At 48.4% G+C, this 10,137-nt stretch overlaps 1 protein-coding gene across 1 annotated transcript in view; it reads left to right on the top strand.

Annotated features, from left to right (window-relative positions):
• The first annotated feature begins 6,533 nt into the window (after nt 1–6,533).
• Nucleotides 6,534–10,137, top strand: part of LOC139312238 (extracellular calcium-sensing receptor-like) — a 28,764-nt gene continuing 25,160 nt past the window's right edge. Inside the window, exons 1-2 of the mRNA XM_070936855.1 lie at nt 6,534–6,643; nt 9,687–9,932. Coding sequence (XP_070792956.1) covers nt 6,534–6,643; nt 9,687–9,932 — 356 coding nt within the window. The remainder of the gene's footprint in view (nt 6,644–9,686; nt 9,933–10,137) is intronic.

The following is a 10,137-nucleotide window of genomic DNA, read 5'->3' as shown; positions in this document are numbered from 1 at the left end:
TGCAGGGGCCATTTTGGGTCTAGCACAGCTGCTTTTACATTGTGGGTGAGCCACTTGATGTTTTTTAATTTTTATTTGGTGTGCGTTGGAAGAGGGGTAGTCTTATACGGCGAGTATAGCCCAAACCCTATATTTTAACAGGAAAAGTTGGGGGTCGTCTTATACGCCCAGTCGTCTTATACGCCAGAAAATACAGTATTTCCTCATCAATGTCAGGCAGAATTTTCCTGAAATGGATGATCAAGGTATGTCATAACTGAATGCAGTGTGTTATCATCTCTTGTGACATTTCATCTCATGGGCTTCCTTGGTAAACCATGGTGCTCTACGAGATCAGTGTGCATAAACAGTCTGCACAGAAATAATTCAACTCATGCCTAGGATCACAATCTAATTTCCTTAATGCGTATATGTTTTTAGCATGGTCATCCAAGGCAGGACCGTAATCCCAGCTTCCTAACTAAAGTCAGGAGCCATCTGTCAATCACCCAGTCCTGTGACATGTAGTTATTTAAAACCAGTACCTTGAATGGTACCTTGGAGGAACCTGGGAGCCACTGCAGTTCAGGCAACAGAAGTCTAACATGGGTGGACCTAAAACTGTCCAATATTGTGAGTACCTCTTCATTTTGGACCAGATGCAGAGATCAAGGGGTATTCAAGAATAGCCCTAATGCAAGAACATTGCAGCCTGAAACAGTAGAGAATATTCATAGCTCATCTTAGATAGTGGCAGTGGTTTGTTCTCCAATAAGATTTGATTACTAGTTTTCGATCCTGCATTTCATTCCACAGTGGCTTTCGGATGGAGGAGGCCCGAAGGATTAAGCAGTTGTAATAGTCACACAAACATTACAATTAGTTCTTGTTTAGCAATGATGATGAAAAAGTACTTTTGCAGCCTACCACATTGACAACATTTGGAGGTTTGTAAAGCATACAAAAACTGAAGTCATAATTCTTGCAACAGTTTCACTTAGCAAACACTTCCAGCATGATTTTGAAAGTAGCCACCAGCGATCCCATTTAATTATGGTCACTTAGAAAATGGCTCTTCTGTAATTGTGCCATACAGCCATTTGACAAAGTCATCCATTCTACGCCCCTTGTGTGGTCTATGTAGCATTGCAGAAAGCTTTGGAACTCCTGTGTCCTGTGGAGTTTCCACTCACAACAATGAAGTTTGGTCTACCGGTTGTGAGTGGCCAAGGGTCAGACACAATAGAGGGGCTGATGATGACAATGTTGATGTTAATAGATCAGATTGTTGTAGAGACCATTAGCACCCAATAAGCCTGTTTTCATTTGTATTTCCTGAAATCCTGACTGTCCGTGCTTGATGGTTGATGACATTAAAGATCACCAAGAGGTCATGTTGAGCCAGAATGGATGCCCTGGCCTCATCCTGCTCCTTACAAAGTTCATTTAAAAGTTCAACTCATGCCATTTCCATCCCATTAAAGGCCTGAACTTTCACAGAAATCAGGATTTATCAAAGTTCCACTAAAATTGTCCAGTATGGTAGGACCCAGGAATTGTTTCTTGAATATTAGCCAAACCAAGTAATCCTTCATAGGTGGGTGAACACACCCATCTTTCAAGGATGAATTCATGCTGGGTATCTCTCACCTGTAGGTTTGTTCCCCATAATAGAAGACTTTCTGCCTCCACATTTCCATCACTCTGGCCTCTATCATTTCTGTTGCTCACATAGGTGCTGAGATTCTCCACAGTTCCATTTTGTTCTGTTTAACAAACTTAACCTATTGGAGGAGTGGCAGAACCTGGGCATGGAGTCAAAAGAGCAATCAGCCTAGAGTGTCTACATAACCATAAATTAACTAAGTCCAATTCCTCATGAATTCCATTAACCCTTATCTAATACCAAGATAGTGCTAAACATTAGTTGAGAAAGTTCCTGTTTGGATTATTAGTAATTAATCAGTCTAGTTGGAAATTCATGTGTGATCCATATGTTTTGCACCTGACAGAACATTTACAAAGACCTAGCCGGCCAAAGTCAAGGCCATCGCCATTGAAACCAGTAGTGGCCAGAGGGGGTGACTTCTACGACCCGTGAAATTGCTTTGTTGGGGAATGTGACTGATGACACACCTTGGAGGGAGGGGTAAAAAGGGTCAGAGGCAAGGCGCGAATTGAGTGAAGTCAGAGTTTCAGCTTTGGAAGCCATATTAACCTAACCAGAAGCCATATTAACCTAACCAGAAGCTTCCACACTGCCACCTTCTTGTGCTTGGGAAAGTGGGAGGGGGGATTTGATAGACTGATTTTTGTTAAACATAATAGCATTCTTCTTTTTGGTCAAGGTCATGGTGCTTCTGCATCTGGAGGAGGAGTGGTTGCACAGGTGTCTTAAGTTGGGACAGGTGGTGATTGGGCCATGTGATGGACTGATGGATGCAGGGGCTGGATATGGGGTTTTGATTTATTGAGGGAAAACCTGGAACTCTCAGATTTGGCTTTTCCCAGATGTGCCAGTATACCTATTCCAATAAATGAAGATTTTGAGATGAAGATTGTCTTGGAGTTTTTAATTGGAGTTGGAACATTCTGGAATGCTGACATTGAGTTGGCTTCAATTGGTCAGTGCCGACATGACACTCCAAATAAACAACTGGATTTTCCTTGAAACTTTGCTTGAGGCTCTTGCTTTTACTAGGGCCTTGGTTGGAACCCTGGCAGCCAATCTGTCAGACTGACTGAAGAAGGGGATCCCTTGGGTGTTCTGGCATTGGGACGAAGTCCATACCACTTACTACATTGAAAGGAGTTAGTCCCATGCTACTGTGAACAGCATTATTGTACCTGACCTCGGCGAATGGCAAGAGGTCTGCCCAATCGGACTGCTGGTAGTTCACGTAACACCTCAGGCATTCTTCTACTATGGCATTCAGTCTCTCTATCCTCCCATTGGTGTTCGGATGAAAGACCAAGCTAAGGCCCTGGGATAACCCAATGGACCACAGGAACTCCCTCCAAAATTTAGCCATGATCTGCACTGTGATTGACCTATTCTCCAAGCGGGAACACTTCTTTCTTGAGATAGATACCATTCTGCTCCTTGAGCAGAAACTATTAGTCCCGGAAGATCCTAGAGTGAATAAGAATCCAAAGCATTACAGTTCAATGTCATGCTGAACCAAAGATGAAAAATTCCACTTCTGAAAGAACCAATCAGGAACAGTGCTTGTTTTTGCTAGGATTCAAACTGAGACTCTTCCTTCCCATCCAACCTTCATGCACAATGACAAAATCTTTTTATTTATCTATTTATTTATAATTTAATTTATATACCGCCCTTCTCCCGAAGGACTCGGGGTGGGGTACAGCCAATTAAAAACACAAGGTACAAACAACAGTTTTAAAATAGTTAAAAGTATTAAACAATTTCAGCCCGAATTTAAAACCCAAATTTTGAAACACCCAATTTAAAATCATTTACATAGATAGCCCTGTCTGGCGGAACAGCAAGGTCTTAAGGGCACAACGAAACACACGGAGGTCGGAGATCTTGCGTATTTCCGGGGGCAGTTCGTTCCACAGGGCAGGAGCTCCCACAGTGCAGGCCCTTCCCCTGGGTGTCGCCAGCCAACATAAGTTGGCCGATGGCACCCTGAGGAGTCCTTCTCTGTGGGAGCGAATTGGCCGGTGGGAGGCTATTGGTGGCAGAAGTCGGTGTTGAAGGTACCCAGGTCCTAAGCCATGGAGTGCTTTAAAGGTGGTAACCAACACCTTGAATCGCACCTGGAAGACCACTGGGAGCCAGTGCAGCTCGTGCAGGAGAGGTGTCACATGGGCGCAACAAGTCGCGCACATAACCACCCGCGAGGCCACATTCTGGACCAGTTGGAGCTTCCAAGTGCTCTTCAAGGGGAGCCCCATGTAGAGAGCATTACAGTAGTCCAGCCAGGAGGTGACAAGGGCATGAGTGACTGTGCGTAAGGCTTCCCGGTCCAAAAAGGGCCGCAACTGGCAGATCAGGCGAACCTGATAAAAAGCCCCCCTGGCCACGGCTGTCATATGTTCTTCTAAAGACAGCCGTGCATCCAGGAGGACACACAGATTGTGATCCCTCTCTGTGTGTGTAAAGATTCACCCCCAATAGTCAGCGATGGCACCAGCTGACTATATCGGGACGCCGGAAGCCACAGCAACTCGGTCTTGGAAGGGTTGAGTCTGAGCCTATTTCTCCCCATCCAGACCCGCACGGCCTCCAGGCAGTGGGACATCACATCAAGGGCATCATTGGGGTGGTCTGGGGTGGAGATGTACAACTGAGTGTCATCAGCATACTGATGGACTCTCACTCCAAAACCAAGGATGATCTCACCCAGTGGCTTCACATAAATGTTGAACAGAAGGGGGAGAGGACCGACCCTTGCTGCACCCCCCATGCAAGGCACCTCGAGGTCGACCTCTGCCCCCCTGCCAACACAAACTGCAAACAGTCGGAGCGGAAGAAGGAGAACCACCATAGCACGGTGCCTCCCATTCCTAACCCCATCAACCGCTGCAGCATGATAACATGATCGATGGTATCAAAAGCCGCTGAGAGATCTAATAGGACTAGGACAGAGGAGCAAACCCTGTCCCGAGCCCTCCAGAGATCATCCACCAATGCGACCAATGCCGTTTCCATGCTGTACCCCTGCCTGAAGCCCGACTGGTACAGGTCCAGATAGATAGCTTCATCCAGGTACAGGGGAAGCTGTCGTGCCACCACACTCTCAACAACCTTTGCCACAAAGAGAAGACCGGACGGTAGTTAACTAATATAGCTGGGTCCAGGGATGGCTTCTTGAGGAGGGGCCTCACCACTGCCTCTTTCAAGGCGGCGGGAAAGGTACCCTCACTCAAAGAAGCATTTATAATCCCAGCAGCAGCCTGGAGCAAGAGGCAAGTAGGCCCAGGCATACAATTGGGGAAGTGGGGCTGGGCTGCAGACTCCCAGTGCCCTTGGAGCTCAAGGGTCAGGTTCCTGCTGCCCAGGACCCCAGGCAGCCCATGCTGCCATCCAGGGCTGTCCCCCATGGCCCAAGACAGTCAGTGAGGCTCCTCTGGTGGATGAATGTCTGGCACGCACTCTGGTCCCTCCTCCCACCCCCCGATGTGAGGAATGTCAAGCTGGCCATGCCTGCCTTGGCCACGCCCACACAGACAACTGCAACCACCCAGCCATGCCCCCCCTGCCCCCCTCAGGCAATAAACAATTCTGATCCAATTCTCAATGAAATCGAGTTTGACATCCCTGCTCTAACTCTTGTTCAATCAGATTCATCCCTCAGGTTTCTTCAGCAGAGCTCTAGGTGTCTCTTGATCCATGGTAGGATTCAAATAATTTAACAACCGGTTCATCCAAGGTCAGGTTGGCTATTTATTTGTTTGTTTGTTTGTTTGTTTGTTTGTTTGTTTGTTTGTTTGTTTATTTATTTATTTATTTATTTATTTATTTATGAGATTTATATGCTGCCCTATCTCCAGCCAGACTCAGGGCGGCTCACAACAGTAAAAAACATCTAATGAAAAAGTTAAAAATTAAATCCAAATCTCATAATTTAACAGATAAAAGTGCAATTAAGACTAACAAGTTAAAAATTAAAACCCCATCAGTCCAGGCCAGCCAAACAAAACAGCCAAGTTTTCAGGTTGCGACGGAAAGAGTGGAGGTCGGGGGCCACCCGGAGCTCCAGGGGCAGTTGACTCCAAAGGGTAGGTGCACCCACAGAGAAAGCTCTCCCCCTGGGGGTCACCAGCCGACACTGTCTGGCCGACATCACCCTGAGGGGGCCCTCTCTGTGGGAACGTACCGGGCAATGGGCAGCTGTTGCTGGCTGCAGATGGATCCCCAAATAACCCGGGCCTAAGCCATATAGGGCCTTATAGGTAATCACCAGCACCTTGAATCTCACTCGGAGGGCAACCGGCAACCAGTACAAGTCGCTAGGAGAGGTATAACATGGGAGTGTCAAGATAATCCCATCACAACCCGCACGGCCGCATTCTGCACCAGCTGAAGCCTCCGAGTGGTCTTCAAGGGCAGTCCCATGTAGAGGGCATTGCCGTAGTCAATATGGAAGGTGACAAGCGTGTGAGTAACCATGCGTAGGGCATCTAGGTCCAAATAGGGGCGCAACTGGCGCACCAGGCGAACCTGGGCGAATGCTCCCTTGGTTATGGCCATTACATGATCTTCCAAGTTTAGCCGCAAGTCCAGGAGGACACCCAAGTTGCACGCCCTGTCTACAGGGGGCAACACCTCATCCCCTATGACCAAAGATGGGATCTCTTGATCGGACCAAGATGCTGGTACCCACAGCCACTCGGTCTTAGTAAGGTTGAGCCAAAGCCTGTTCCTCCCCATCCAGATCCGCACCGCTTCCAGGCAATGAGACATCATGTCGAGGGCATCGCTGGGTTGGTTTGGGATGGATATAAAAAGCTGGGTATCATCAGCATACTGATGATACCTCACCCCAAAACCCTGGATGATCTCACCCAGTGGCTTCATATAGATGTTGAACAAAAGAGGAGAGAAGACCAACCCCTGGGGCACCCCACAAGTGAGGGGCCTCGGGGACGACCTCTGTCCCCCAGCCAACACCACCTGCGAACGTTCTGAGAGGTAGGAGGAGAACCACCATAAAACAGTGCCTCCCACTCCCAACCCCTAGAGGCATCGCAGCAAGATACCATGGTCGATGGTATTGAAAGCCGCCAAGAGATCTAATAGGACCAGGACAGAGGATTAACCTCTGTCTCGGGCCCTCCAGATATTATCCACCAGCGCGACCAATGCCGTCTCCATACTGTACCTGGGCCTGAAACCCGATTGGTACGGATCCAGGTACTCCGCTTCATCCAGGGCCAATGGGAGTTGACGTGCCACCACGCTCTCAACAACCTTCACAACAAAGCAAAGGTTGGAGACAGGACGAAAGTTGTTTAAAATAGCTGGGTCCAAAGCAGGTTTCATGAGGAGGGGCCTCACCACCGCCTCTTTCAAGGTGGTATGGAAGCTTCCCTCACCCAAGGATGCATTAATCACTGCCTGGATCCAGCCTCGTGTAACCTCCCGAGCCGAATAAACGAGCCAGGAGGGACACGGGTCCAATACTGTTGTTGGAAGCATGGACCATCCCATGGGAGGCATGGCCCATCCTGAGCCTCCTGCGAGAAGCCAACCTGACCCTGGGCGAACTGGTTGTTAAATCCCTGCACCCCACTATCAAAGGGTTCTGGGCACTGCACTGCAATGGAGGAAAGGGAAATGGAGCAGCCAGCACAAGGGGAGGAGGAGGAGCAGTGAAAGAGGCCTCCTTCCCTCACTCTGGGTGTTCCCTTTCCTGTTTCTCCATTGCAGCCCAGGGCCACGGAGCTTGCCCCACCCACCACCACCCAGATGCCCTCGCTTCTCCGAAGCGTTTCTTTGCCTACCTGATTTGCAGCTCCGTCGCATTTCTCTCTTGCGTTTCTCACCATTGTGTGCAGAGAAACAAGTTTGTGGGACTAAAAAAAAATTACTCAATCAATTCCAACTTCATGAGAGCTTTTTTCATGAGAAGATGGAATTGATTTATTGAACTTTTGTTTTCTTTAATCCCACACACTATTGTTTCCCTGCACACAATGGTGAGAAACGTGACGGAGCTGGAAATCAAGTAGGCAAAGCAATGTTTCGGGGAAGTGAGGGCATCTGGGCGGTGGTGAGGCAAGTTCTTCGGCCCACAAAAACCTCGTCTTTGGCGTCCGACCCCGCAAAGCAGAGAAAGAGTTGCCAGGAAGAAGCCAGTCAGGCTGGGAGTTGCAAATTCTTTCTCCCCTGCCCCAGTCCTCCTCACCTGCCACCCCCAAATTGCATCAGTAAAGGTGGCTGGTGGCTAAGTGAGGGTCAGGAAGCTCTGCCATGCCCAGTGAGGGGGGAAGAAAGGGCAAGAGGAGCCTTGTCTCTCTCCATGTGACCCACTGAAAGGAAGCGGCAGTCTGACCACTTCCCTTCCTCACCCTCTCCAGTGCTGGAAACCAACTGTCAGCGACAGGCCCACCTGCCCATTTATCTGTCTCACTCTTTGCGTTTCTGGGCTCACCCAGTGCCACAGTCCACCATGCAGGCCTGGAAGGGCGCACCTATGACATGACGATGGGCAGCAGCAGCAGTGGCTGGACATGCTCGGATAAATGATCTATAAACTCATGCAGGGGATGTAGAGCATGCCCAGGAAGCAGATGCAGGCCAAGAGGGCAGCCTTACTCAGGTGCAGCAATGGTGGCAGCTCTGGAGACATCTGTGGGGGAGGAGGAAAAGGAGGAGGAGGGGTGCTGAGACGGGCCCATGGAGAGAGGGAGGGCTCACCTGCAAGCCACCACCCATGAAGAGGCTGCCCAAGTAGCCACTCAGCCTCCTTGCAGAGATGGGAAGCATAAATGAATCTCAAAGTCATCAGGCCATGATCTGACCAGGACAAACGGGAACAGGATAGCTCCCCCTCAGATCCCATTGGAAGTGGCCAAGGCTCAGAAGGACCATGCAGCAGAGTCTGGGGTATAATCCTCAGTTCCCTTTGGAACCCCATTAGTCACTAAGAGTGGACTGGTCAAAGAGATCCAGCCTCCCTGCAGAGAGGAGCAGCAGAAAAGAATCTCAAAGTCATCAGGCCATGATCTGGCCAGGACAAAGATGACAAGGACAGCTCCTCCTCAGATCAGGTTGGAAGTGGTCAGTTTTGAGCTGAGCCAAGAATGATGGTGGCCATGTTGAGATGCCTCTAAGGCCTGCCCCAGGGATGGCAAATGGACATCGCTCAAGACCATAAGGTCTGGGGAACCCCACAGTCAACTGAGAAATGCCCTCCAGAGGCTCAGACAGGGAGGTTTCCCTGCAGCAGGAAGGCTGGTACAGTGGCAATGATTCCTACTGGTTCAGTAGGAAAAGAATTTCAGACCTGGCAATTTGGGGAGCAGCACCCCAAAAGACCCAAAGAGACACCCAGATGACAATTGCTACCCTTAGGCTACAGCAACAGAAGTTTGCAAGTCTTGCCAAAAAAAATTGCAGTTAATATCCTGAGATACTTCCTCAAACTCCATTTCTGCCTCGTGCCATTTTTGGGAAGTAGCACTCCTATGATCTGACCCAACTAGGGCATAAGCCAAAATCCATCTTGTGTGCAGGGGTCACTTTCATGTATGTCAACTACACAACTTCCCCATGACTCCATCTGCTCTGGGAATTACGAGACACAAAGATGTTTTTCATTCTGCTGCATGAAGAGAAGCTGTTGCTAAGGGGATAGACACTGGCTCTTCCTTGCAATTATCAGAAGAACAGTCATTCTTCATGCATCCCCTGTGGATTTCAGACACAAAGATCTTCCAGGATAAAACCTGCTTTAAAAATATCTCTGAGTTCTCCAGCTGGGGGGAGGAGGCAGAATGTGTCACCTTAGCCTGCCTTGCAGAGAGCTCACTCCTGGGTTTGAAGAGACTCACATGCCTTTGTTTCCTCTTTGGTCACAGCCCAAACACAGGTAAAAAGAAGCATTTTTGATATAAATTTCTCTTGATGCCATCCAGGTGGCACAGGTGGTGTCTGCTCTGCTAACGTTCCAGTGAGATTTCAAGAGCAACCTTCATATCAGTTTCTGCATAAACCTCGATTTCTATCCTAGGAGGGAAGGTGATAAGAATGACCAGGCAGGAGTCATGCAACTGTTGATCCTGATGCTCTTCTGGCTCCTGGCTCCAACTACAGCAAAGAGGCTGCAAACCATCTGTGAGCTCAGAGATTATATCGATTTAGATGGAATCTTCTACAGGCCTGGTGATCTCATTATTGGTGGGAATTTGCCCTTCGGAGACATGTACCCGTCTGATGTCCAAGAGTTTAATACAGTGAATCATAATCCCGCTATTAGGTAAGTTTCAGCTGGATGTGAAACATGCAGATAATTATTCTCTTTGCTTGACATTCAGGGCCTTTTTTTCAAAAAAAAAATACTTCTACTATTTGTACTGTCCTGGTGTAGTTCACATTTTGTGCTTTTCTCCATAAAGTAGCAAGCTCTTCAAATAGGTTGGAATTCTCAATCGCTTCACCAGGAAGATGATAAACAACAAAAA

Source organism: Pituophis catenifer, unplaced genomic scaffold (assembly GCF_029215685.1).
Source record: "Pituophis catenifer annectens isolate HBS135680 unplaced genomic scaffold, rPitCat1.0.hap2 SCAF_1, whole genome shotgun sequence".
Taxonomy (NCBI): Eukaryota; Metazoa; Chordata; class Lepidosauria; order Squamata; family Colubridae; genus Pituophis; species Pituophis catenifer.
The sequence above is the reverse complement of the archived record's forward strand: the minus strand, read 5'-3'. Positions and strand labels throughout refer to the sequence as shown.